Below are 27,788 nucleotides of genomic sequence, written 5' to 3' on the forward strand. Positions count from 1 at the left end.
GAGCGCTGTGGCACCTGTTCAGGCCTCGGTCACAAGCCTAATTGTTTAGATGCGAATGTAAACAGACGCACGAAGACTGGGTCCGCCTCTCTGGCAGCGGCGCGCCAGGAACACTGCCAGGCGCTTTGCCCAAAATGAACGGAAATGAACGGGTGCATGACTTGGGCTGCGGCCTACTAGCTAAAACAGAGCGCCCGAGGGCACCCACGCTTCCTCGCGGCCGGGGACTACGCGCCCTCTCACTACCCCTTTCATCCAGAACACTAGAACGTGAGCCGCCAGCGCGGAAGGCGAGGAAGGACAGCCGACCGAAGAAGCGCCGGCTTCCCATAGGCCAAGGCGGTACCAGGGGTGGGCTGTTCTTGCAGGAGCAGGTCGTGCATTGGTCGAGCCTCCGGCCTGAGGGCTGGGATTGGTCGCGCCTCTCCGAAGGCGCCCTCCGCGCGGAGGCGGGGCGGCGGAGGGCGTGGCCGGCGCTCGGTCCCGCCCCAGGCGTTCAGGACTCCGGCGGGAGGGCCGCGGTGTCCACCTGGGACTCCGTCTTCGGAGCTGCCGCATGCGACTGCTGACGCCGCCGGCTCGTTCGGGAAGTCCGAAGGGTTCCGGACGCGGTAGGTAGCGACCGACTGGTGCACGGGCGCGGAGTTTGAGGTTCTGCGAGACCTGGGGCTGCGGCCCAGCCCCCTCGCCCTGCGGGGGCGGGCCGCGGGGCCTTGCGTCCCCCTCCCCTAAGGGCGCCGAGCCTTCAAGGGGCCGGGGGCGCCTCGTGCCTGAGCCTCCATTTTGCAGGCGGAACGGCGGGTGAGGGTAGCGGCCGGGAGTCGGGGCGCGGAGGCGGGAGGCCGCCGTTGGAAAAGCCTGAGCGCGGCGAAATCGGGCCGCGGGAGTGAGCGTGTCCGGGCATCCTCCCGTCCGAGCAGCTGCGCCGCGTTGCTGCCCCGGCTTCCGAGGACTCTCTCTCCTTCACGGCCTCGTTTCGGGCGTGTCTTGTTTATTACTCTGCGCGCACGCCCGGCCCAGGTGCTCCGGGAGTTAGGGGCTCGAGCTGCTCCTGGGTTCGGGCTGCCTTAGAGACCCTCTCTCACCCGCTCAGGGTCATTCCGGCTGTTAAGATGAGGACGAACGATGCCTTCTGGTCGCTTTGAATGCGGCAGCCCCCGCTGCCGAGGAGAAAATGCAATTCGTCTCACATGTTTTGCCTGGAAAGGCCACCCTTTCCAACTGCCATCACTAGAATGGTTCTCAGCCCAGGGGCACAAGTCCAAAACCTGTTTCAAGCCCTTTATAATTATTGGGTTGGGTTCGGTGTATTGTTTGTAATAAAAATGAACGGAAACCTGCCAGTGCCACAGCAGATTTGGACCTCACTGGGAATTTACTGGAGGAGGGTGGGGAGGGCGGACGCGTAGATAGATGACATTCGTAAATACCCTTATGTTCCTAGACCTAGGATGTGAAGGATGTTTTTAAACACTGATGCATGAGACACTGTTTGGGGTCAAGAAGTCAACGTTACAAGGCTTGATTAAAAGGGGTAGAGGTAACAAAATTCTGTAAAGCAATTATCCTTCAATAAAAAATGAAAAAAAGATAGAGTCATCCCTTCTCCTTCTTGTTCCTTCCACCACCTGGGTCAATCAGTTCTGGGTCTCCTGCTACAGGAAAGAGCAAATAACTCATGTTTCACCTCTTCTGGAAGGCTTTTTAAAGTTCTTTCCCTACCCCTCAACTAATAATCACTCCCTACTTTGATCTGCCTTCTGTAGCCTCTGTTTTTATTCATCACACTGTATTGTGGTTTCCCCTGCCCCTAGGACGGTGCTTGGAACACAGAAGACACTCAGTGGTTGAAGGAAGCCAAAAGAAAGCAAAAAATCAGTAGTGTAGCCAAAAGTCGACAAAATAAAAACTAATTCCATTAACATGTTGGGCCAGTTATTCGTACAAGTGAGGAAAGCAATTGAGCTGTGGCTCTCAAGTCAAACCCCACGACTTTAGCTCAACCTTGTTACTAACTTCGGATAAGTTAGGTAACTTCTTCATGCCTCAGTTTCCTCAGTAAAATGGGAGTGACAATAGTACCTGCTTCATGATTTCTGAGGATTAAATAATATATTGACATAAAGTGCTTGGCATAGTTCTCTGGCACAAGGAAAGTGTTCCTTAGCTGTTAACACTTGTTAGGATAAAAATAAACATATTTGAGCAGATTCACTAATACTAAACATCTGTATGGTATTTAACCCTCAGGTTCTGTCTGCCTTTTGGTCCTGATCTGTTCCTTGATTTTAAAAACATTCCTTAAGCCATTCCAGAATTTTTCCCCCACTGTAAAAGTATTCCATGGAAGATTACCTGTTTATGCATTTAAAGTACTGTCACCCACTGGAAATTGATGGAGTGCCAAATAACAGTTTGGCCAAGTATTGCAGTAATATTTGATGCACTCTTCATGTGATCTGTTACTGAAAATGGTCATGTAGAAGCAGAGGCAAGGGAGGCTGATGTGACTGACAAAAAAGTTGGTTCAGATGGAAGTGGACTTGAGATGGTGTCTCTCATTTTAACTTAAATCTGTTTTCATGAAAAAACTGTCTCCTGTCTTTTAAGTTGTTCACAAACATTGTGAACAGTGGAAGAAGTCTTCTGGTAGCTCTGAATCTATTCGTTAGACCTTGAGGTGGCAGATGCACCCCCTAGGGGGAGGTTGCCTCACTTCCAGATTTTCCTGTACCTCTCTCTGGTCACAGGAAACAGGCTTAAGTTGTCCATTTCCTGCCAGCTGTAGGTCCCCTTGGCATGTCAGTTTCTCTTAAATTACTCAGAGTCTCCAAAACAAAGACCGGGTCTCTTCTCACTTGTAACTATCACAGGAGAATTCTCTCTGTGTTTTTAGTGTAGCTACATGAATCTGGAATCCTTTCTAGGAAATACTGTTCTTTCTGAAGATGCCTTTCCAGTTGTGACGTCCTGTCATTAACCATTAAGAAACCGGCCACAAGGTGTGAGCTTTTCCTAGTGTCCTGTTGGAAAGACCTTAAGGACAGGGACTGTAAATTTCCTTCTTTTGTCTGCCTTGCATAAGGTGGGTGCTTGATGAATGGTTGGAAAGCCACTGTATTTCCCTTTCAGGATGCTGAAACAGGCTTACTGACTTGGTGGTTCTGAAACATTACTGTGCCTACCAACCACCTGGAGAGCTTGCTAAGATGCAGATTCTGGTCCCAGAGCTCTGGGGGTGGTGCCTGAGAATCTGCATTCCCAGCAAGCCCTGAGATGATGCAGGTGCTGCTTTTCCATGGACAATACTTTGAGTAGAAAGATACTAACATAAGGATCTACATTTGATTTTTAGATGTACTGGTAAACAGGCTTTGTTTTCTTCTGGTATTTGATGAAGTGTTGGATTTAGAGCTTTAAAAAAAAAAAAATCTGTTTTTAACACTTTCTCTATTTTGTTCCAAAAATTATTTGAGTAATCTTTTAAAAATCATTTCAGTGTAACAAGATTTTTCATAAAAGTGATTGAGACAGATCAGGTGAAATACCTGTTGAATGCCTCTCTGACCTCTGCATTTTACTTGCGTGAGACTACTGATTTGGCTCTGAGCTTCCAAGCAGCAAGAGCAAAAAGGAGAATTTTTTTTAAATCAGTTTTGCCAGTACCTATATAAAGTAAAGAGCAAACTGGCTACTCAGTGAAATCACAGTTTCTGTTACAGAGACCTGAGAATTCTTCTCCAAAGAGAAGCGTTCTTAATAGCATCTCCAGAATATCAGTAAGTTTCTTATCAATCTTCACATCGTGTGGCCCGACGGACTTACAGAAAACTGTCAGCACAGTAAAAGCAGTGGCCTGTGGAACTACAGCCGTGTGGTCCAGGGTCAGCTTCTTTAGACAGCAGGAATGATTTGTGTTATGGAGCAGATGTTTTTTGACCTTGCTCTTTGGTGGGAACAGAGTAGTGTTAGTCACTCGTTGATGTCCAACTCTTTGCAAATCCCATGGGCTGTATCCACCAGGCTCCTCTGTCCATGGGATTCTCCTGGTAAAAATACTGGAGTGGGTTGCCAATCCCTTCTCTAGAGGATATTCCCGACCCAGGGATTGAACCCAGATCTCTGGCGTTGCAGGCTGATTCTTTACCGTTTGAGCGACAGGGAAGACCTAGGTGGGAACAGAGGGTCCACTTCATGGACATGTTCAACCCCCATCATCCTCATACTTTGAGCCTCGTTGGATGGCAATAATCTACGGCCAAGGAGGCCAGAGAGCTTGGGGTGGGGGGAGGGGTGGCTGGAAGCTCAGTTAAGTTCCTTGTAGATGTGGCAGTCGGAGAAGGCAATGGCACCCAACTCCAGTACTATTGTCTGGAAGGTCCCATGGATGGAGGAGCCTGGTAGGCTGCAGTCCATGTGGTCGATAAGAGCCAGACACGACTGAGCGGCTTCACTTTCACTTTTCACTTTCGTGCACTGGAGAAGGAAATGGCAACCCACTCCAGTGTTCCTGCCTGGAGAATCCCAGGGACGGGGGAGCCTGGTGGGCTGCCGTCTATGGGGTCACACAGAGTCGGACACAACTGAAGCAACTTATTAGCAGCAACAGATGCAGCAGTGTATCTCCTTAAAGGCCATCTAAAGACCTCTCGTGACAAGTTAAAAGATCGGCCTTGCTGTGAGGTTCTCTTGTCACAAAGAACACAGTTTTTGGTTGATTTTTTTTAACTTTATTAAGCTGGTTGCGTAAAAGATATTATACATTCTCATGTTAACAGTTCTTGTCATGAACAAAAGCAACAAAAATAGTGCAGTAGTAAGATGTACTTCACATACAATCACATGGTGATAGGAGCTCAGGCCCCGAAGGGGCTGCAGGGCTTGCACAGCCAGGGAAGGAGCAGGTGGAAGGGGGATGGCTTTGAGCCATGGGCCTCCCAGTCTCAAACCTCCCGCACAGCGTTCCTGGCAGCCACCCCACTCTGAGGCCAGCCTGGGCCCCTTGTGACTGCTCCTCTTGTTGGCCTCCCCTCATAGTCTTCACCTGCTTTCGTACTGCCTCCCATGCCTGGACTGGCTGCTGCCTTTGAGCCCCTTTCTGCCATCCATCTAGTTCCCCCAGAAGCCTTCCAGCAACCGGACAGTGCTGGGTCCACCTCACTGCCCCCCCTTTCTTCCTTGTGTGAAGATTCATGTTCCTAGAGAAAGAGCTGCACAGAGAGCCTCTTTGTCTGCTTCCCCGGCCTGATTCTGCCGCCATGTGTGTGTGGCATTCATTGACCATTTACACCTATGGCCTCCTACAAAAACAGCTCGGAGCTTCAGGGCTTTAGCCCCTGAACCCAGGCACAGAGATGGGTCCCGGGAAGAACCTGGCTTCCTGGGCACGGTTGCTGTAAATCAGATGGTTTATGCGCTTGTGATTAAGAGAATCCTGATCAGAGGAGCACTGCCCCCTAAGTTGAGCATTTGTACATTTGAACGGTTTAGTTAAGAGAAGAACATAGCCAGCCCCCCCTCAACCTCCCCCCTCCTTTCCACCCACACACGGACTTCCAAGTTCTCTGTTCTCCACCCTGGACAGGAGTGAGTGGGAGGAAGTCCTGGCAACTGTGACAGGCCTGCACAAGGAGTGTGCGGCCAGTACTAGGAAGGGTCAGGTGTCCAGACTTAACCAGTTAGTGTGACCCCATAGAGGATATATGAGCATGTCTTTACCATAGGGCAAGAGTAAGCCAGATTGTTGAACGCTACTGACAGCATAGCACGTTTTCATCTGAGCAGTCCATTTGGTGTTCTAGAAAGGAGGAAGCTTGTCTCATGGAAGAATTCAAGCAGAACCCCCTTCTCCGCCCTCACCCTCAGAGGGGTGAGAAGAAACGATGATGTGTAAAATCTAGAGTCTGTGTGGAAATGAGAGCTGGACTGGCATGCAGTGTTACAGATGCCCACCTGACACTTGCCCACAGAGCTGAGCCCTTTATCCATTTGCTTGGCTGATGATTGATGTCTTCAGCAGTCATTCCTTCAAGGAGTTTTCCCTATCCCAGTTGAGTTCTCCCTTTCTTTGTTTTCTGTAATACTTATGTACAATTTGGATTGAACACTCATGGTGGACTTTTTTCGTTTCACATGAATCTGTTTTAATTCTCATTTAAAAAATAAAAAGAAAGCTCGTGTGGCACAAGGAAAATACACCTTGATTTGTTAGACAGATTAATAAGTGAGATTATGAACAGACTATGTATCCAGACTGAGAAAATAACCACCTATAATCTGTCTTTTCAGAAGTACCATTTCCATGAAAATCACTGAATTTCAGACCTTCTCTCCTGGTTGCTGAAGGACTTTTGGCGACACTGTTCACTTAGTTCAGGTTTGTATCTATGCTTGAAAGTTACCTAGCAGTATCTCCAGAGGAGCTTTTAATTCTAGCCCACCACTCACCCCCAGGATGAAGAGACACCTTCTTTTTGAATAGTGAAATCCAGACAAGACAGATCAAAAACGCATTGTTAAACAAAGACAGAGATCATTTCTTTGTACCCCTCTATTGCCCCAGCATCATCTTATTCCAGTCCCCTGTCGTTCAGACCACATGCTTTGGTGAATGGGGGCCAGGAGAGTAAATTTGGATTAGCCACCCATCATGGCCTGACTCTGGCCATTGAAAGAATTTATAGAAATGGAGCAAGAAATTGGGGCCTCTCGTTAGGTTCAGCCTTCACCCTAATTTTTCCAGCTGGTGGGCTCAGCTTGTTGCTATAATTGTGAAAACAGTTTTCCTGTCATCGTCTTCATGTGCCGTCTCTTAAATAGCCACTAGGTGAGGATGTGGCTCCGTGAAGGTCTTTCCCTGTGGGACGTGGTCCCTTCCCAGTCTCTCTGCTTTGTGTCTATTTGGTACCTTGTTCCCCAGTTGGTGCATAAAGAGCTTGGGTTCTGGAGTCACTCGGGCCTGGATTTGACTCTCTGAAAGGTTTCCCCCCTCTGTGAAATTAGAATGAGAGGACCCACCTCCTGTGGGAAACTGGCGTGCTCTCAGGCCACAGGTGGGGAGTGTACCAGATGTCTGAAGTACCCACGTGAGTCCCCCTCATCTCAGCAGTTTCCTCTGGCTTGATCCTGTGGGTGTGCTAGTACGTGTGCAGTGGGGGGGGGGGGGGTGGTGCGCGTGCGCGCACTTGTTCATCACAGCATTAGTAGCAAAAGGTTGGAAATCACATAAATATCCACCAGTAGGTGGAATAAGCTATCATGCATCCTTACAGTGGAGTACAGTGCTGGGTGGTGGCAGAAACCAGAAGGCGCTGACTGCATTGCTAAGGGAAGATCTCCAAAGTATTTCATTTAAAAAAAGAAAAAAAAAAAAGCAAGATTCCGAACAGTATGTCCTGTACAGTTAACTACTTTCATGTTAAGGGGGGCGGTGGGGGAGGATGAAATAAACTTTTGTGTTTGTCTACATATACATCGAGAGATGAGAAACACACACAGCATTAATTAGACCTACCTGGTTTTTTTGTGGGAGTATCTAGTGGTAAATATTTTTGCTTGATTGATATGAAAAATTGGCTGCTTTTCTTCCTCTGTTGGACTCCTTTGTTCCTTGTAAGGTGCGTTGCTTGACTAATTCTGTCTCCTCGCAGCCCCCCGCCCCGCCCCATGACACCGGGTGACCGGCCCCATGCACTGTGCGCAGGCGCTGTCCACATGGCCCGTGTCCTCTGGGCGTAGGTAGGGGAGGGAGACTTGCATGTGCAGTGTATTCTCTATCTGAACCACATGTGACCGGTTCAAGGCAGTCGTTCTGCTGAGTCCCTGTGCGCGCGACGGCCATAAGAAGGTGCTAAGAGTGCACGTGACCTGTGTTCTCTGCTCTCGGCTCGCTGCTGACTGAAGCCTCGCCAGTCGGCCAGGCCGGGCAGGACACTCTTGTTTTCTGGGCTCACTGTCCCCACCAGTGGTGTTTCCAGTGTGAGGGCCGAGCAGGACGCGCCCCCTCCGTGGCCTCCTCCCCCTGCTCAGGCTTCCCTGCTGCCCTAGCACCTCCTGTTGCCATCAGTGCCTTCATGTCTCTGAGGAAACGAGGCTGTTTCTGGCCAGGTTTTAGCTTTGAGGTTGGCAGTGCGTTCCAGGCAGCTGCCCAGATCCTCAGCACTTGCACGCGCTTGCCTCCCTGTTCAGTCCTGGAGTTCTCCTCCTGCCCGCTTTCATCCCAGCCTCATCTGGCCCTGGCTCCCAGCAGAGCCCTCAGGCTCAGGGTCCCCCTCTGTGGTCCCTGAAGCTCCTGTTGGAATGGCCCTGTTCTCAGATCCAATTGCCAGATCGTCCTTCCCTCGTCCCAAGGGCTCACCCTGGTTCTCCCTTCCCTGCTGCCCGCCCGGTGTACTTCTCTCTCGTTGTCACATGCGTGTACACCGTGTGGCCGCTGCCATTGTCGTCCTCCCGGATTTCCATGGCTTCCCTCAGTTACCCGTTAATCGTAACCCAGGTCAGCGGGAGGACAGTTGCTGCTGTAGCTCTGGCCGTCCTTGGGACGAGAAGTGCCCACCTGCTGCACAGCCCAGGGTGTGGCCTCCCGGCTGCCTCTCCTTCGCCGGCAGAGCAGGCACTGTGGGAGCCCTGAGCTCAGCCACAGCCTGGAGGAGAGCAGTCGGAGCCGGGCTGGAGCCGCCTGCCTGCCGCGGGGCTGTGGTGACCGCAGCTGCTGCAGCGCTGGCAGAGTGAGGGCCCCAGCCAGGCCCCTTGCCCCGTGGGGCTGGGCCACAGAGAGAGGTGACTGTGTGTTCAGTCACCAAGTCGAGTCCGACTCTGCAGCCCCCTGGACTGCAGCACACCAGCCTCCTACCCCTCACCATCTCTTGGAGTTGGCCAAAGTTCATGTCCATTGAATCAGTGAAGCCGTCCAACTGTCTCATCCTCTGTCACCCTCTTCTCTTTCTGCCTTCAATCTTTCCCAGCATCAGGGTGTTTTCCAGTGAGTCAGCTGTTCACATCAGCTGGCCAGAGTATTGGAGCTTCAGCATTAGTCCTTCCAATGAATATTCAGGGTTGATTTCCTTTAGGATTAACTGGTTTGATCTCCTTGCTCTCCAAGGGACTCTCAAGAGTCTTCTCCAGCACCCCAGTTCAAAAGTATCAATTCTTCAGCACTCTGCCTTCTTTATGGTCCAGCTCTCGCATCTGTACATGACTACTGGAAAAACTGTAGCCTTGACTGTGTGGACCTTCATCAGCAAAGTGATGTCTTTGCCTTTTTGCACACTGTCTAGGTTTGTCATAGCTTTCCTGCCAAAAAGCAGTTGTCTTCTAATTTCATGGCTACAGTCACCGTCTGCAGCGATTTTAGAGCCCAAGAGGAGGAAATCTGTCACTGCTTCCACATTTTCCCCTTTTGTTTGCCATGAAGTGATGGGACCGGATACCATGCTCTTAGGGTTTTTTTTTAATATTATGGCTCAGACAACAAGGGTGACTTTAGGCAGGACCAAACCATGACTCAGGCTTCCCAGTGTTAGTGGTAAAGAACCCACCTGCCAACGCAGGTAGACATAATAGACGTGGGTTTGATTTCTGGGTTGAAAGATCCGCTGGAGGAGGGGATGGCAACCCACTCCAGTATTCTTGCCTGAAGAATCCCATGGACAAGAGGAGCTTGGTGGGCTACGGTGTATGGGGTCGAAGAGAGTCAGACACAACTGAAGTGACTTAGCACGCAGCACAAACCTTGACTCTGGTTTGGACTTGCGTTGACCCTCCTGGGCATCTGTTGGGGCTGCTGCAGCCACATAACAGCAGGGGACAAGATAACAGTTCCCACGTCCCCTTTGGAAGGGTCTGGAGCTGAGGAAAAGCCAGACCTCTGTTTTTCTTTGAGGAAGTGGCCATCATTTGTTCTTTTGGCCAAAAAAATATTTGTCTTAATCATTAAGAAATAAAAGGTTTCCTGGTCGTAGAAGCAGAAAGTTTATCTTTTTCTCTCCCTTTCCCATCTTGTAGGGAGCTGAAGCTTCAGCAGAACCCTGACCCAGGGACAGCTCAATGGCCCTGGGAGAAGAAAAGGCAGAGGGGGAGGCGTCCTCAGACAAGAAGGCCCCTTCCTGTGGGGGCTGGAGCCGCGGGGAGCAGGAGCTGAGCCCCTCAGGGCCTGTGCTCGGGGAGCAGCCGCCACGCCTGGAAGCTGAGGGAGGACCTGCCTCCCCTGTTGGGGGCACCGAGGGGCTCCCCAGCCCTGCCTGCTACGGTGGGGTTGGCCCTGGCTCCTCCAGAACCTGCCAGCCACTGGCCAATGGGGCCAGCAGGGAGCCAGCAGCCGGTGGGTCTAAGCCTGCTCTCAGTTGCATGACTCCTCCTGCCAGCCTGGAGACTGGAGATCTGCCCTCTGCGGGAAGCCAGGTAGGCACCAGGGTAGTGGGGCTGTCCTTTTGAGAGTCCACTCCAGCATTGTCTCAGCATCTTACAGCTTCCTCAGCGCCTGTATGAGGCGGGGAGGTGGGGGAGCTTAGGTAGCTTGGATGTGCTGATTTCTGTTCCGCAGGTTCACATGGACAGGTGGGCCCAGCGGAGAGCTCTGTTCACAGCATCTCCTCTTCCTCAGAAGTGTGACTGGTGACCTTTTGAGGATTGGGGATGCTGTAACCAAGACATCCAGAGGCCAGGCAGGGGAGCCGCAGTGGGGGGGCCATGTCCTATTTTTGACTTGGTGATGTGGAGGCTTTCCGGGGCCCCTGGGGAGACGTGGGGAAGAAGGGTCCAGGGCCGTGGGCTCCTGGGGGCTGTATCCCACTGGGCCTTCGGGGACCTGGCAGCACTGTCTCTGGGCAAAGAGGATTTCGGGGGCTTCCCCAACTACAGGCAGCCTCGCCTGTGGGTGTCGTGTGGAGCAGGGAGTCCTTCCTGTCTCTGACCTTGAGCGAACCACCGGATCTTGCAGGCCCTCAGGACAGTGGGGAAAGTTACCCGCTTGACCTGTCCCTCCCAGCTCTGACAGCCTGTGGTGGTCTGCCTGCCAGGACCTTTCATGGTGACGGCTTTGATCTGTGCTGTGTCATGGTGGCACTGGCTGCCACGTGCTGCCCGGGGCCCTGTGACATGAGGAGGTTCTAAGCATGACTGCCTGGGAGGAGACAGAGGCTAGGCCCCCCTGCCAGGGGGCCGGGGCCCTGCGAGGCTCAGGGACCTGAGTCAGTGAGGTGGGCGGCCAGCGAGCGAACACAGAGACGAGCTGTCTGTGAGTGTCCGCCTGGTGCTTGTTGCGGCGCTGCTGTTTGGTGAGCTCCAGTTGAGGAGGCGGTTCTGTCACCACCCCCACGTTGCAGGTGAGGGAGGTGAGGCTGGGGTGAGGCTGGCAGCTAGGGGTTGGCCTCAGGGCTGCTGGTTACAGAGCCCACACCCTAAGCTCTGTGCCATCCTGCCTCCCTTGGGGGTGGGCTCTTCGTCGAGCCGATTAAAAGTCTGAGTGAGGAGGCTGGGGTGAATGACTCATTTTGCCACTATTGAGTCACCGCTGGGTGTGAGCCGAGCCAGGTGGGGCCTGGCGGGCCGCCTGCCTGCCAGGTTCGGATGTGTGTCCTGTTGGCAACAGAATTACTGAGGTCCTGCTTGCCCAGGGCGCGCTTCTCCGAGGTTAAGCAGTGTGTTCCAGCTCCAGCACGACAGAGCTATTTGAGTTCTGCTTGCTCTCACACGAGGCGTCTGTGCAGGAAGAACCGGGGAAGGCCGGCGGTGGGGGTTGGGGGATCAGCTCCGGGAGGACCGTCTGCCCCCTCCTCTCCATCTCCAGCCACACCCTGCTGAGTCTGACTCTAGCACCAGGTAGCAGGCTCTTCTTTTCCACAACTTTCCTCTGGATCATCTGGGTCCCCAAAATCACCCCCGAGTTGTCCCCGAGGAGAGAAGTCTGGCTCGCCTGTCTGACCTTTTCCTTCCCTCCTGTCACTAGATGGAGGAGACCAGGCTTCCTGTCCCGGAGGCGGAGGCGCTACCTCGGACCCGAGCCATTCCCAGAGCTGCCGCTCTTTGCTCAGGACACGATGCTGACACCGAAGACGACCCGTCCCCTGTGGAGTCGCCGCAGGTGCCAGACCTCTGCCCACAGTCTCCCATCCCAGGCTTCCCGTGCCCGTCGAGGTGGAGGTCGGCCGTGAGCCCGGAGACGCCCGCGCCACTGTCGTCCAGCCGCAGCGTGTCGGCCTCCTCCCCGGGCAGCAGTCTGCAGGGTCACCAGGAAAAGGCAGAGCCTCGGAGCGGCTGCCTCACCAAGGTCTCCTCCTGCCTGGAGCTGGCTGTCCCACCGTCAGCCCCCTCAGCGGTAGGCCCTGGGCCTCGGCTCCAGTGGTTGCCCCAGCCCGTGTCCTCAGCGGGGGGCAGGAGACGCCTCTCCTTCCAGGCCGAGTACTGGGCCTGTGTACTGCCCGATTCCCTGCCTCCCTCCCCAGACCGCCGCTCCCCACTCTGGAACCCGAACAAAGAGTACGAAGACCTGCTGGACTACACCTATCCCCTCAGGCCCGGGCCCCGGCTCCCGAAGCAGCTCGATAGCCACGTGCTGGCTGAGCCTGTCCTGCAGGACTCAGGCGTAGACCTCGATAGCTTCTCCATCTCCCCGGCGAGCACCCTCAAGTCACCCACTAATGTCTCCCACAGTTGCCCACCAGCCGAGGCTGCTGCCGTGCCATTCTCTCTACCCAGAGAGCCAAGCCTTAAGCGGGGGCCCTCTGGAGTACCCCAGAAGCAGGGTGGTGTGGGGTTAGCGTCTTGCAGCCCTTTTGCCTCTACCCCCAGAGCCCCAGGTGGTAGGGCCACTCCTTGGGTGAGCAGAGAGCCTGCCCGGAAGAACCTGAGGGACTGGCCACCTGTGGGCAGGCACCTTGAGCTGGGCTCTCCACACCTGAGGACACGGGACAGAGGGTGGCCCTCACCTGGGCTGGAGAGGGAGAAGGGGGCCAGCCAGGGCCTGGGGCGCCTCGCCTGCACGGAGTCTGGATGGAAACCACAAGAGGAGATGGAAAGTGACGACGAGTATCTGGCCCTGCCCACTCGGCTGACACAGGTTTCTAGCTTGGTTTCGTATCTGGGCTCCATTCCCACCTCTGTGCCCCTGTCCACGGATGCTGCTGAAGGGCAGAGCTCCCTGGACGTGTCGGACAGTGATGGGCCAGCTTCCCTCCCGTCAGACTCCAGCCAAAGCCAGCTTCCCTCCAGGGCTACCTTCAGAGGGTCCTGGAGCGCTGAGGACCAGAAGCACCGTTTGCTACGCTCCTTCGTCCATGCAAGGCGCTCTGCTGGGGAGGGCAGTCTGGTGAGCGGCCAGGCCCTGGGGGTCTCCTCTGGACCGGTGAGAACACGCGCCTCCTGGTCGGCAATGTTGGATCCAGATGCTGAAGGGCAGCCTCCCAGGAAGGGTGGAGAGCAGGGAAAAGAGTCACTCGTGCAGTGCGTGCAGGTAAACTCAGCATTTCAGCACTGTTGCCTTTCTTCCCCTTGTCCACTAGTGAAGCTTGGTAACATTGAGCACTTAGGTGCCAGGCACTGTACTGCACCTTCTGTCCAATCCTGATAACTACGGCGTTCTCTTGTCACCGTTGGAGGAAAAGGCAGCGAGGTGTTAGGTAACCTGCACCTTCACGGTCCGTGAGAGTAGAGCCCCAGTCCCCAGGCTGCCCCCAGGGCGCTTCACTTTGAGGGTCAGGAGGCCCTCTGCACAGGAGGGACCTGTGCTCAGACGCTTTCAGGAAGTACAGGCTCAGTGAAAGTGTTTTCTTGGCCAAAAGACTTCCCAGAACTTTAATTTGATAAAGTGCTGTAACTGCAGATTTGAGAGGGTCAGGTACAGTATTGCCTAAACTTGCTAGACTCTTGTGGACCATCTGAGAATATCGGGAGGTGGAGCTAATACTGCATGGAATAGGGTTGTCAGTATCAGGTAGTTGTGAGTTTTGGCTCCATCTCTTTACTTTGCTTGTTGGTAGAGTGTGGAGCTTTGCCTTTTTGGTCATTGTGTGGGTTGAATGAAATAATTCATGTCACATACCTTGCACAGTCCCTCACACAAGGATGTTCAGGTGTCCACACATTGGGAGAGCCCAGGGCCTGCCTCCCGCCTGAGCACCCAGGTGATGTGTCCACACGGCAGCAGGGCAACCAGCCGAGGGCTATGTCCCCAGGAGCGGCATCACAGTTGAATTCTACCTCTCAAGGAGGGCTTTAACCTGCCCCGTGGTGTCGTGTGGACTTTTATTTGTACTGTGAAGCAGGTGGTACAGGTGTTAGCATGTGGAAGATTGAAACCGTGGGGTACAGGCCTGGGCTCACAGCCCCTTGGTGAGTGGCTGGCAGGAATCGGGGGCCCGGCTCCCAGGGCGGGTAGGAGCAGCACAGGGACAGGCAGCTTTAGTTCAGTTTTCAGGTGTAGGATCAGGTCAGTCTTGGTCACGGGCCCACATTCTGTGTCCACATCGTCCCCAGGAGCAGTTGTATAGTCAGTATGGTGCTGACCGAGGACACTTCCTTGGAGCGGCTGCCTCACCAAGGTCACCCTTTCTCTGTGTCGGGCAGGTCCCTTCTGGGCCGTTCTTCCCCCCCGACTCTCTCCCCTCACGTGCCCTCCTCTGCCCCTGCACACAGGGCTGGCGCTTCACAGACGGGACACAGAGCCAGGGTGAGCCCTCCATGTTGCCCTGGCAGAGGTCTGGAGTCACGGGGTGGGGACAGGCCGGGAGCAGAGAGGAGACGACGCCTTGGTGGAGAATGCCCTGGAAAGGTGCAGCGTGTAGCCTGGGCGCCCCCAGATATTTTTAGCCTGTGAAAATGTAGCCTGCGGTTCCATGGGTGACACACGATTTATTTGTCTACACAGACATTTTGTTGTCAGCTGGAAGAGCTTATCCACTGGCTGTATCACGTTGCAGACGCTACTGACCACCTCACTGCGCCCAGATCCAGCCTTACGGGCCTCAAGTCTTCCCTGCAGCTTTACCGGGTAATAAGTGGTCCTGGTTTCTGATTGTTCACTCACTAGAGTCGTGGTAAATTACTTGATTAGAAAGTAAAAGTTCAAATGACTGATGCACATTATGTCATGATCCATTGACTTTTACCTGAAATCTAATCGGAGGTCTTACCGGAAATCTAATTCTTTTCAAATCCTTAATGTTGAAAAACTTAACATGGAGGAGTTACTTCCCAGACCAAGCAGAGCTTGAAGAAAGTGCATTTTATTTATCTTCAATCCAGAATACTTCAGGATTATTTGCAATGTGATTTTCCAAATGTCTCAGGCTTCCCTGATAGCTCAGTTGGTAAAGAATCTTCCTGCAATGTAGGAGACTCCGGTTCGATTACTGGGTCGGGGAGATTCCCTGGAGAAGGGCTAGGCTACCCACTCCAGTATTCTTGGACTTCCCTTGTGGCTCAGCTGGTAAAGAATCCACCTGCAATGTGGGAGACCTGGGTTCGAACCCTGGGTTAGGAAGATCCCCTGGTGAAGGGAAAGGCTACCCACTCCAGTATTCTGGCCTGGAGAATTCCATGGACTGCAGTCCATGGGGTCACAAAGAGTCAGACACAACTGAGTAACTTTCACTTACCAAATGTCTCAGGGATTGATAGGCGGAGATCTGCATTGTTAGGAAATCACAAGACTACTGAAATTAAGTAAAATTAAAAGATTAGGTTTTTCAGTTCTGGCCACATTCCAAGTGTTTGGTCATCACATTTGTCTGGTGGCTACCATATTGAACAGAGCATTTAGAACATTTCCATCATCACAGAAAACTGTTGGACAGCCCTGACTGGTATTTTAAAGATTTGAGCTGAATTGCACTGACTCCAGAATACACACAAGGCCTTTTGATGGTATTTAAACCAAAATATGACCCAGGTATTTTTTGGGGGGTAGGGCTTACCTCTTTAGATTCTGTTAACTATCTCTTTGTGGGTCCTGGTTAACTTTCTAACGGGTGTATTTTGTGACATTCTGTGCTGTTCTGGCATAATTATCAGTAGGCCCCCTTCATTCTCAGAAGTGTTCTGAATTGGATGATAAAGTATCAGTTGATACTGGTATCAGTTGATACTGATATTCACATCGACTGAACCACTTGCTGACTTACAGCATGTCTGTCTGGTTGACCAAGTCTTTCTGTCACCTCTTCCAAAGGAGCAGAGGTAGCGTTTGTATGTCAACTTGTGGTTTAATCCAGTTTTCTGGGACAGTTCTTTCAGTAGAAGAGTGTGTGATTTACTTGTGACCAAGCCAGGGCCACACCACCCAACTCAGAGCTCCTTCCACACCCAGGCAAGAGGGGGGACCCTTTGTTTTCCAACTTGGAGCCAAGTAAAATTTAGGGGCAAGGCCTTGCCTGGGTGGGCCAGCTGCCCTACCCTCGTGGGAATGCTGCTTCCTGCTGAGTGGAGAGTGGTTGCCAGAGTTCCTTTCCCAGAGCACACTTGAGAGAGGAGAGGAAGGCTGAGCGTGAGGGCCCCCCATGCAGAGCCGTGTAGGGCCCGCCCCCAGGAGGCCCAGGGCAGCACCACCATGAGAGAGGACACTGCTTGGAGCTTGGACCTACCGGGGTGGCCTTTCTAGAGGGCCTCTGCCCCCCTCCCGTCAGAGCAGGTGTCTCATAGCAACTCTGTTCCTTCCATTTTATCCCTCCTCCCATCCTCTGCATGTCTCCGCTCCCAGGCCGGTCACATGCACCTGTCTTGCTTTGTGGGTAGAGCTGAGATCTGAGTTGGGAGTTACTGCAGGTTAGCGAAGCCTAGCCCGCTTGTGTCATCCACACAACTGTGTCACCAAGTGGGACCTCACTGTCAGCGCTGCTCCACACAGAATAGTGCTTGGCTCATGCCCACATGTGGGCTGCCTCGAGCCTACTTAGATACCAGATTTAAGCACATGTACGCTGGTTCACACATTTTTCATTTGTGACCCTGTCTTGTGTATTTTGTCTTAACACAGTGGGTTTGTGGCAGCATATAAACTGCAGAGTACTAAAGAAGAAAATAATAAATACAGGTTAATATGCAAACGAAAATAAGACAGGAATATAGTAAATCCAAAAGTAAAACTGCAACTTTAAAATGTAAACTGTACTCTGTGCTGAAGGTGGTCATGGATACGACTTTACATCTTAGCAGCTGAAGGAAAAACCAGAAATGGCTACAAGGCTGGTACTTACTGCAGGGGGAAAAAAAATCAACTGCTCAGGAGACTCACAGCTTCCCTGACGCCTTCCCATGGCCTCAGGTCCACAGAGAGCGGGACAGAGGGAGGACGTGGGGCAGGCTGCTGCTGCCTGTGGTCATACTGAAGGCGCCTCTCTGGTGGCTCTGACCAGGTCCACTAGAATGGAAAAGTCTCAACAGGCCCTTGAGCTTAAAGGGGACCCCGTGAGGTGTAGCGCACACAGGAATCCCTGCCTCCAAGCTCAGGAGCCAGGTTCTGCCAGGGAAAAGAAAACTCTGCTCTTGTCAAATTGTAAACAGAAAAAAAGGATTGACTCTGGATTTGCCTTGGGCTCAAAGAAGACAAAATTAAACTACTGCACTGTTTACTTGGGGAATTCTGAAGACTGGGTGGGTTAAAGGGGAGTGCAACTATCAAACAAAAGATCCTTTTTAATGATTTATGAAATGGTGGTAATGAAGCTTTTCCCTGTTTTTTTTTGTTATGCTCTAAGCAATTTAAGAAAGATATAGATGAACACCAGTCCCTGACGGAGAGTGTCTTACAGAAAGGGGAGGTCCTGCTTCAGAGCCTGCTGGATAATACCCCAGGTGAGATGCTTGGGTTTTGAATTTAGCCGGTGCCTAATACCTCTCAGTGCAAGTCTGGGACTCACTCTGTCACCAGGCGGAGCCAGTAATACAAGAATCCCTCGTGTCCACACCCGCTGGCTTCAACTCCCACAGCTGACTGCCAGCCTCTCGCATCTTCATGGCCCCACAAACACGTGATGAAGCAGTCACAGCCCTGCGAGTGTGAGAAGTCAGGCACTGAGCCTGCAAGAACGATGCACCTTTTTTTCTTTTCTTTAATATGTATTTGGCTGTGCTCAGTCTTAGCAGCATGCAGGAGCTTTAGCTGCAGCGTGTGAACCTTGCTGCTGCATGTAGGATCTAGTCCCCTGACCAGGGATCAAACCAAGGCCCCTGTTTTGAGAGCACAGAGTCCCAGCCACTGAACCACCAGGGATGTCCCAAGAATAGTGCTCTTTAAGCTTCTGCCTTTCCTTGGTGGAGTCCTTGGTGGGAATGCTGGCTTTAGTCCAGATCCCCTTAGCTTAGGGGAGCCATGGACACAGTGAGGAGCCTGCAGGGCTCCCTTCCTTTTTGCCCTGCAGGCTGGACCCCTCTCTGGTTATCTGCTTTAGGAGAGGATTTGTTCCAGGACCTGAGAGCAGTCAGTCTGTTCTATGGGAAGAGACTGAAGAACTGAGGAGAAAGGGACAGCTGGACAGTGGTTCACAAACTAAGCTTGAGCCCCTTTTGCAGGATGGATTCCCAGATTAGGAAGGCGTGAAAATGAGACTCTGAGAGTGCATCTCAGGGTGCAGGTGTTTCCAGTTGGCCTTGTCCTTGCTGGGGGCAGGTATGATAGGATGAATATGACAGAAGAATGCTAAGTTAAAGCAAGGAATTGATGGACGCCTCAAAGCAGCCCCTATTTTTCTGTAAGACTGAGCAAGCAAGTGCTGAAAAAGCTCATCTATGTTCTGCCTCAGTTTTGGAGTGAAATGGGATTTACACTGGAAGCAAAACAGTGTAAACAACAGTGGGCAGGACCCACTGGCTTGAGAAGGGAAGAGGTGGCGCTTTCCTGACCAGCAGTGGTGGGTGGGTGTGTGGTAGGGAGGTGGCGCCAAGTGTCCCAGCCTGAGCACCGCTGACACTCTGGGCCATGTGATACTTTGTCACGAGGGCAGGTGTCCTGTTGTTGCACCAAGTTTATCAGCATCCCCAGCCTCTGCCCATTAGATGCCAGTAGTAAACCTTCTCGGTTTTGACAACCCCAAACATCACCAGACACTGCCAGGTGTCCTCTGGGAAGGAAACTACCACCAGGACTGAAAACTGAGTGTGGGCAGAGGGGTTTTGCTGGGGGCAGCCACTGAAGGGTTTTCAGCAGGGCACCACTTAACCCGTTGTCAGTCGCGTGAGCCCACGGCCATCCCTTGCCCTGGGGACGCCTTTGCTTTGGCTCATCCACTGTGCTCTTGCATTAAGAGTTTTTTAACTTTTATCGGGGCAGAAACGTGGTATGCCAGGCTCCTTTGCCACTTGTTACACCAGCACTGTCTTGAGTACTATGTGCAGAGACTGTGCCGCAGCCCCGTGAGGCAGGCAGTTCATATTCTCACTTCACAGAGCTGACTGCATGGGGCCACACAGGGCGTGGCAGCCTGACTCCAGCCCCTGTGCGCTGACACCCCACTCAGGCTCCTGCACCTCCACACAGACACAATAGTGTAAAGAACTCAGCACCAGGAAATTTCCTGGAGGCCACATGTAACAGAGGGCTTCTTACAAGCTACAGGTTGTTCTTGGACCTTCATTTAAAAATTGACTCAGTAATACTTCTCAATACTTAATCAGTAATGATGTCCCCCTTTGCTCTTCTCTCCAAAGGAGTAGAGGTATTTTACTACCTAAATAAGAGACTTTTTTTTTAGGGAATTCTCTGGTGGTCCAGAGGGGAAGAGCTAGCGCTTTCACTGCTGTAGGCACAAGTTCAGTCTCTGATTGGGGAACTAAGATCCCACAAGCTATGCATGGCCAAAAAAAAAAAAAAATGCTTTGGGGTATTTTGTGGTTTTTCAGATCTGTATCCAGGCTCATTCAGATGGACACCATGCCCCTCCCAATTCTCTGCTTGCACTAATCAGGAACTTGGCTGTTTTGTGAAAATCACAGGTTCCCCTAGACATACACAGGGTCTTCAGCTAGGCGCACAACTCTTCCCTCCAGATCACAGTGTCAGTCAGTGGAGCCCAAGCATGGACACCCCAGTCCCCGCAAACTTTTTCAGAGCCCGCTTTCATTTTCAGCCACATGCAAAACCTGAGGGACAAGTCAAATTAATTCCTTCAAAATGTGTTCATCTCGCCTCCAGCTAAAGGGTTTTCCTGTAGTTATCTGGCAAGTTTTCACTACATTTTGACCCGGTTACCTTGGTGCATGAAGTAGCAGATCTGCCTTACACCCTAACTCCTCATTATCCTAGATCAGACGACTAGAACCTATTAACATCAAGCTGAACCAGGCACGTATTCAATGAAAACATCGAAGTCTCAACTGGGAAAGAATTTCATCACTGTTCCAGCTTTCCTTTTGTTTGGCCCCAACCAAATGTTCTAACATTTTAAAATAAAAGTTAAAAAAATAAAGGCCCCCTGAATCCCACCGACCCCACCCAGGACTGTTCACATGACTGGTGAACTTGGAGGAGAGAACCTGACCCACTCGCCCTGAGAGGTGAGCTGTGCCGTGCCCTGGCTGTGTTCCTCGGCCAGCCCTGCTGGCTGCTCTTAAGTTGTCAGATTGGCACTCTGCCCTGATGATGCTGCACCGCTGTGGCTTCCCTCGGGGCTAACCTCCACAGCCTATTCCTCCTTCCACCCATCCGTCGGTATCCTCTGCAGATAACTCAGCTTCCCCTTTCCCTTCCTCTGCTCACAGATGTTGCAGCTGTGGCAGGAAATTAGGGAGAGGGTGAACACAGCTGATAAAGGCACAGGAAGCAAAAGCAGCCTTTGTGTTTAACAAAGGAAGTCAAGTTTAAAAAAAAAAACCAAGCCTGCTGTGTGTGATGCACTCTGAACCTGGTCCCTCCCTTCCTAAAATACTTGGCCTATAGGGGCTGGAATCTTGGCCTCATGAACCATCTTGTCTTAGCCTGCTTTCAGGTAATTTTCTTTTGAAGTCTATTCATTTAGGACCCACCAAAAAGGGTTCACAAGCAATCCCATGTTATGTTACCGCATCACCCATATATGTGCTAAATGACAGTCCCACAGCCAACAGAAGCTGATCGGACCTGGTAGCAGGACCCGGAGTCCTCATAGTGGCATGTTGTTTTCATTTCAGACTTCAGCCCCACAGGATCTGGCTGTGAGCCAGGGGTCTTATCTCTAAAAGTCAGATAATACCAGTCATCAGACAACCATGTCTCTCTGCATTTTTGTGAATTGTGTAACTCCACAGAGTGGAGCCAGTGAAATAATTCAGCATCAATCACAAGTTAACAACATAGATTCCACAGTGCAGTGCAGTTCATTCCTGGGCGGGGGGGGGGGGGAGTATTTTTTTTAAGTGGACATTGTGAAACTTGCCATGTTCCTGTTTCTGCTACACCCTGGTATATTCCTTGAAGGTACACTTGTGTTGTCTCTTTGGCCTTACTGCTTTAAAACTCGTTTGTTAGTGTTGAAGGATGTCCTGGGCAGGATCTCTCGGCAGCCCAGCGCGCTGGAGAGCCACGCAGATCGCCTGTACGACACCATCTTGGCCTCCCTAGACACACTGGCCGGCTGCACCCTCACTCCCAACAGCACGCCAGCGGCACACAGGAGCGCCAGTGTGAAGGGTATTAGCCTGGTGAGTACAGCAACCCCAGAGGAGAAAATGTGTCCTGAGACCCCAGTGCCTGATTCTGGAACAGAGTTCTGCTCTAATAGTTGGCTGTTTCTTAGAAGCTTCTTGAACTAAGACCTACTGAAACAAATGAGAGGCTGGGAGAAGCCGCTAGAACTGAAAAGGGGAGATGCTGCCATTGCCAGGAAGTGGGGCTGCGGTGCGGCGCTTTCTGTGATGATGAAAGCGGCACGTTCCATTGCTCACTTGCAGCCCTGTGCCTGCTGAGGACTAGGGTGCTCTGTGCTTCCATCTTAAATGGCTGACGTGTCACCCCTCCCCACCCATGGAAACACCACCACCCATGGAAACAAAAATTCACCTGTACCAACTTTTTTATGTCTGTGCACATATGCTTCTCCAGTACAGGCTGCCTCTATCCTATAGGCTCTTTCCACCCAGCTCGTGTGGTGCTCCATCTGTAAGCAACTCTTGACAGTGCCAAGTAGCCACAGGGATCCTAAGTTACAACTCCCCACCTCTCCTTTTCCTGGAAATGCCCTCTGTAAGCATCACACACCACTCCCCTCCAAAAAAAGGCTAGAGGATGGATATATGGGTGCACCGGGCCTTGGAGATGTCACAGATAGGAACAGAAGCTGAGAGCAAAGAGGGGCTGCTGGCCCACACCATGATGCCACAGCTGGAGCATGCTGCTTCTGAAACTTCTCCTACAGCCGAAACCTGGCATTTAACTCATATTTCCTGAGTGAGAATTCACTGTAGATAAAAGAAGGTAAGGGATAAATCCAGGTATGTCAGGAGCAGGGAGTCCCTGTATTTGCATCAAATAAATGTAGGCAGTAGTCATTTTAATACTAAAATGAATGCAGATGATTGCCATGTCACTTCTTCCTCTGCAGCATTCTGCCTATAACAGATGCTTCTCTTTCTCTTTTAGGCATCTTCTCTGGAAGAGATGTAATAATCTGTCAGTCAAAATGTGGCTATTGGGAAACTTTCGGAAGTCCTTGTGAGAGCTATTTAATACTGAAACCAAGGGGGAAATGTGACTCTAATGTACTAGCTTTAAAATGCTAGCTCTTCCCTGAAAGGAAGGGCTGCTGAGTTACTGTTTTTATTTAAAATGAGTCCTTCCCAGTTAAGGTTTTCCTTTGGTGCTTCTTACAAAGAGCATGTAGCTTTCCAGTTGTTGATAAAATAATGCCAACAAGGCTTACAGGATTTCCCCTCCCTATGTCCAGTTAAAAAGAGGAGACAGAACTCCTAAACTAGTCTGCGTACTGAGATCATTTAAAGAAGGCTGGTATGAGAAAGAAGGTACCCAGTACTTGGTATTCTCAGGCATGCAAGAGGATCCAAGAGACAAAAGGTGACTGGTGAGCCAGGAAGGTGGATCTTTTCATAAAGCGAAGCATAGGCTTATAAATCACTCTTTGAAGACTGTAGAAGACAAACTCTCCAAAATAACAGAAAGTTTTGAACAAATAGAACCTCTGCAAACTAGTTTGGGCTGCTAAGATACCTTTTATCATCTTAAGTGCTCAGGGCTCCATCTGCCTGCCCAACATTTTAAAGGAGAATGTGATAGGGGCTTAAGAAGCTGCCATTGAGCTTCAGTCCATTAATGATCTGCCTTCAGGGTACCTTCAGGAGGAGGCATTCTCCTCTCCTCCCTGTGAAGAGTCAGAGAAGGACATGAGTAGGCTCACACAGTCTATAATAACTATAGAAGCTAAGGCTATTCATAGTGAGGAAAAAAGGGAATTCTTTGTTGCTTTGGGAGTTGACATGTAAGTACCTTGTTGGGGGGGGGGGGGGGCGGGCGTGTAACCAAGGAGCAACCATTTAAAGCCAACTCTGTAGCTTTTTAAAGTAAAATGATTGGCCACTGCTGGTAATCACACATTCTGCAAAAACAAAGTGCTTTAAAAATGCTGTATTGGGCTGTGAATGCACATGGAAGGAGGAAAGCACTTTCCCTGTGCACTTGTATTCCAGTAGGCTACAACCTGAGGAAAGGGTTCTCCACACTTAAATATGTGATCAACACTTCAAGAAAGTCAAGATCCTTTCTCAAACTCTAGGTTCTCACTTGAGGAGGGTGCTTAAGAAAGGAAGATACTTTATAAAGAAATGGACAAATCACCTGAACCCAGAGCAGGTAACATTAGAACAGTTGCTTTCATAAAGGAGCCTTCTGATATCCCCTCAGAATAAAATACTTAGTAGAAATTACCCTCTTTAAGAGAAGCTTAGAACTTTAATTTTGGGGGCTGAGCCACTTAACACCATCTCATCCACCTCTGTGAACTAAAATCCTAAAGAGTTTAAACTGGAAAATAAGCTGTTAATAAGTTTTAATGTTTAAAGATTTTAATTCTAAAGGGAAACTATAAAATTCAGTAGGAGTTATATAAAATGGAGTATTTCAAGTGCCTCTGCCATTCTAGTATTTATCAAAATGCCTAAAGCATTTATCAAAATGCTTAAGGGCATAATTTTGGTTCTGCTGTCTCTGTTTTTAATCTTGGTTCTGTACATAGATTTAAAAAGACAAAACACCTTCCTAGCAGATTATTATATATGTAAAATAGTCTTAAAGGCCTTAATTGGTTAAGAAGACATATCTAATAGCCTCTGTTCTTAAATTGATATATTTCACCTTCTCTTTGATGTAACTATAAATTGGTACATGCCTTTCCAATGAGTGTGTTACAGGACAAGCCCTTGGAAGTTAAACCCATTTATTTACAAACATTTTGCTAGGCATAAAAATGCCTTAACTAGTTAGCAAAAGAACTGTTTCTATAGGACTGTCATCTTCAAAGTGACCAGTGGTACTTTACAGTAGTTGAATGCTGAAAGTGCCATTCAATCTAATAATTAGCTTCAGCTGACAGAAATTTTCACAGAATATTTTATTTCAGAGTACCCTATTTTGTAAAAAATCTATTACTTTTACCAAGCGATGATCTAAAGATATTTTTGTTCACTTCCTTTGCCTACTCTGGACCTACTCATGAATATCACCGAAGAGTATCAGGAAAGCTATTAATGGTATCTTCAGCAGTGCTATAGGTGTAAGACCTCCCTTAAAATTCAAGCAGAAATTGTTTCTGACTAGAAGATGAGCCAGCAGCATTTCGTAAGCAAACACGGCCAGGTTCGATTCTGGGAGCCTAGCTGGCCAGTGCTCTGTGGTCCACGTTACCTTAAGGACAGCAGTGGCTCAGTGTAGTTACAAAAGCCCAAGTTTACCTGTAGTATAATTTCCCAGTAGTCCCCTTAAAGTAGCAGAACTGAAGTCCACAGGAAAGTGGCAGTACTGGGAGCTAGATTGGCAGTTTCAAAACCTGGGTTCTTGTTGCAGCTCCACGGCTTAACCTCATCTGCAAATAGTAGACAGTGTCAGTACAATACTATTTTGAAGCTTAAATGGGAATACAAAGAAGGGCAGATGTAAAATATGTTGCAATGACAACATACATGCTAAAGGAAATTTTGGTCCGTAGTCAAAAAAAGTCATTGCTTAGACCAGAATGGCTATCATTTTGCAAGGATTTCCAGAGACTGTGACTGCTTAGGTTTAGAACATGTGAGCTAATTCATAGCAACCACTTACAAAATACGGCAAGCAATAATTCGAGTGAATGGATTATCAAAAGCCCATAATAATATAGCTTGAAATATTTGTACTTGAAAATGGGGGTAGGAATAGGAGTATTTGCCCCAAAAACTGCATTTATTAAGTGAGTAGTGAAGCATGCTGAAACATCTTGTCCCAGTCTTGACTACCACAAGGAAAAGAACACTAGAATTTTCAAAAATAAATATGTAAATATGCTTACACCTCAAATTCACAAATTTTTTTGCTAACTCACCAAGAAAAAGCTGACAGTTTGAACAACTTGCTGTATAAAACAAAAGTGCATTACATTGTCTGAAATTTGTATCATCTACTTTAAAAATATTTCTAAATTATTTGTTTGTACTGTATTGATAAGGCAAAAAAAACCTTTTGAAGCATTAAAAAAATTTCACCCAAATAACTATTGGTAGCTTGAGGAGTTTTTCAGTTGCCTTATGTGAAGATGAATAGACCCAACAAGCACATCTATAATACAAAGTAAACTGTGATTTTATTGTGAAATTCTCATAGATGGAAAATTAAATTGAATATTTATTCTGTCCATTTCATTTTACAATAATCTTACCACTTATTTTTGTACCATGTATTTCAATTGCCTGTTTAGTGAAAATAAAGAAACCTATAATTTTTGGCTTGTTTTTAAATTTTATCACTGAATTAAAGACCCCACCATAAAATGTGTAGCCAACAGCCACATCCCACGCCCCTAAGTAAAGAATATTTTGGTTACTATTTCAACCCCAAGGAAACAATCTTTGACTTCTATCACCTTAAAATGCCAGAGTTAGCAAAAGATTTTTGTTCCCCCACAATAAAAACAAACCCTAGGATCTTTCAGGTCCTAGTTAACAAAATTTTCACATGTGCAAAATTCAACTGAAATAAATATTTCTCTCATTTATCACTCCCGCCCAGCATTCATGTTTTCAGCTAATTTTAAGGGACATATTAGGGCAAATAGTACATGTCCTGCTTCCTACTTAAATGCTTTAACTCGCCTCCAACCTAAGGTATACAATTGTGGAGGATAAAACAGCTGACATCAGACTCTAAACATGGAAGAAACAATATTAGCACACGTGTTAGTCTGCCAATTAAGGAAAGGTGGTGTTTTCCACCTCTACCACAGAAGAATCAAGTGTTGATCAATGAAGCCATTTCAAATGGTTCTAGAGAAGGATCAGAGATAATAGGCTAGGTAGCATACATTCTAAAACTTATTTTCATACAATTTAATCTCCCTGAACCACTAAGCTTGGTTAAATCCCTGTGCAGCAGAAGCCTCCTTAGGTCATTTACTGGGTATATTATCTGGAAAGCATATTGGATGCTGCTCTAAAATAGGTCTACAATGCCCTGGTTGCACACACAAATGGCTGTTTTGAGTATAATGCAAGGCTCTATTTCCCTTTAGCCATAAGAATTAAAACAATACTTATCACCATACAGTTTGATATTACTTCCAATAAGTACAATATTTATTAAACATATCTTCAGTTGTTTTGTTACATAGTGTGCAACAAATTACAATATTCTGCAGCCACAAATTATATGCAGAGTATGAAGAAACTATTAATCAGATAGTGTAATCTTTCCGTTTATAACTCTACAAGGAAGAACTAGCAAATCAGATCTTACATATAACATCTCACTAAACTTTATGCATGGAAAGTGACAGACACTGGTTGTGCTGTTTGATACAAAATGGCTGAACTTCATCTTCAGAAGACTAAACCTGACATCTAAACATGCCAATATAAACATCAAAACAAAATATATTCTAACCAACCACGGGAAACAGTCTGGTATCAGGAAAGCAACAAGGATTACACACATTATTTTATAAACCAGCACACAAAGGTTTAAAACAGTTCTGAAAATGAAGTTAGCTGTCTTGAGTCAAGGGAATAAAAAAAAAGTCAGTATTGACCATTTACAATCTCTGACCTTTGTGGAGACGGTAAGAATCTGTTGTAGTGCAGCTACATACAGTACAATTCAGGCAATTTTGTTTTTTTCACTTGGGTTCAGATTGCAAATTCATTGCTGTGAGAAAAGGACGGAGGCAAATTTTAGCAGCAACCTCCACCTGACTGCTTGACCGGAGTGCTCTGAATTTTAACATTGGACTTCTCGGCACCACCAGCTGTTGCTCCAGGACCCATTCGCTTTTTAATCTCAGCTGCCATCGTCATGAAAGACTGTTCTACATTCGTTGCATTCTTAGCACTGGTTTCCAAAAATGGAATTCCAAGGGAATCAGCAAATTCCTAAGAGAATATGTAAGGCAAAATTAATTGAAAAATCTTTTTCACCATCTGAAATAAGGAATGATGAATGACTAAGTTTACTGAACTCAGATAAGACAATGCACGAATTATCATTGTCAAAGTTTCTAGTGCATGTATTTTAAAAGTTAAGGTGGGGACTTCCCTGGCAGTCCAGTGGTGAAGACTTCGTGCCTCCAATATATGGGGGCATGGGTTCAATCTCTGGTTGAAAAACTTAACAATAAAAGCTAAGCTGGCTGCAGCCA

At 49.1% G+C, this 27,788-nt stretch overlaps 2 protein-coding genes across 9 annotated transcripts in view; one reads left to right on the plus strand and one right to left on the minus strand.

The window, feature by feature from the left end:
* The first annotated feature begins 463 nt into the window (after window positions 1-463).
* Window positions 464-27,188, plus strand: CEP68 (centrosomal protein 68). 8 transcript variants are annotated; one of them, XM_043468902.1, is made up of 8 exons: window positions 464-611; window positions 6,289-6,376; window positions 10,003-10,398; window positions 11,945-13,447; window positions 14,861-14,983; window positions 17,688-17,784; window positions 21,431-21,603; window positions 22,541-27,188. In XM_043468902.1, the coding sequence occupies exons 3-8, from the start codon at window positions 10,045-10,047 to the stop codon at window positions 22,562-22,564; spliced, it is 2,274 nt and encodes a 757-aa protein (XP_043324837.1). In that variant the 5' UTR covers window positions 464-611; window positions 6,289-6,376; window positions 10,003-10,044; the 3' UTR covers window positions 22,565-27,188. The 8 variants fall into 8 exon arrangements, 4 of the variants coding, with proteins under 4 accessions (XP_043324837.1, XP_043324835.1, XP_043324838.1 ...); XR_006269460.1 differs by lacking the exons at window positions 21,431-21,603; window positions 22,541-27,188 and adding an exon at window positions 14,560-14,764; XR_006269462.1 differs by lacking the exons at window positions 21,431-21,603; window positions 22,541-27,188 and adding an exon at window positions 14,560-14,662.
* The window catches only part of RAB1A (RAB1A, member RAS oncogene family), a 29,375-nt gene continuing 27,305 nt past the window's right edge, over window positions 25,719-27,788 (minus strand). The window contains exon 6 of the mRNA XM_043468904.1: window positions 25,719-27,522. Coding sequence (XP_043324839.1) covers window positions 27,325-27,522 — 198 coding nt within the window. The 3' untranslated portion in view covers window positions 25,719-27,324. The remainder of the gene's footprint in view (window positions 27,523-27,788) is intronic.

This window comes from Cervus canadensis, chromosome 5 (assembly GCF_019320065.1).
Source record: "Cervus canadensis isolate Bull #8, Minnesota chromosome 5, ASM1932006v1, whole genome shotgun sequence".
NCBI classification, from domain to species: domain Eukaryota; kingdom Metazoa; phylum Chordata; class Mammalia; order Artiodactyla; family Cervidae; genus Cervus; species Cervus canadensis.

What these genes read in the sequence shown, in the direction of transcription:
- CEP68 (XM_043468900.1), top strand. Translation starts at nt 10,045, where the DNA reads ATGGCCCTGGGAGAAGAAAAGGCAGAGGGGGAGGCGTCCTCAGACAAG. An exon ending in TGCCCTCTGCGGGAAGCCAG is followed by an intron (nt 10,399 to 11,944) that starts GTAGGCACCAGG and finishes TCCTGTCACTAG; the next exon opens with ATGGAGGAGACCAGGCTTCC. An exon ending in CACTCGTGCAGTGCGTGCAG is followed by an intron (nt 13,448 to 14,860) that starts GTAAACTCAGCA and finishes TTGTCTACACAG; the next exon opens with ACATTTTGTTGTCAGCTGGA.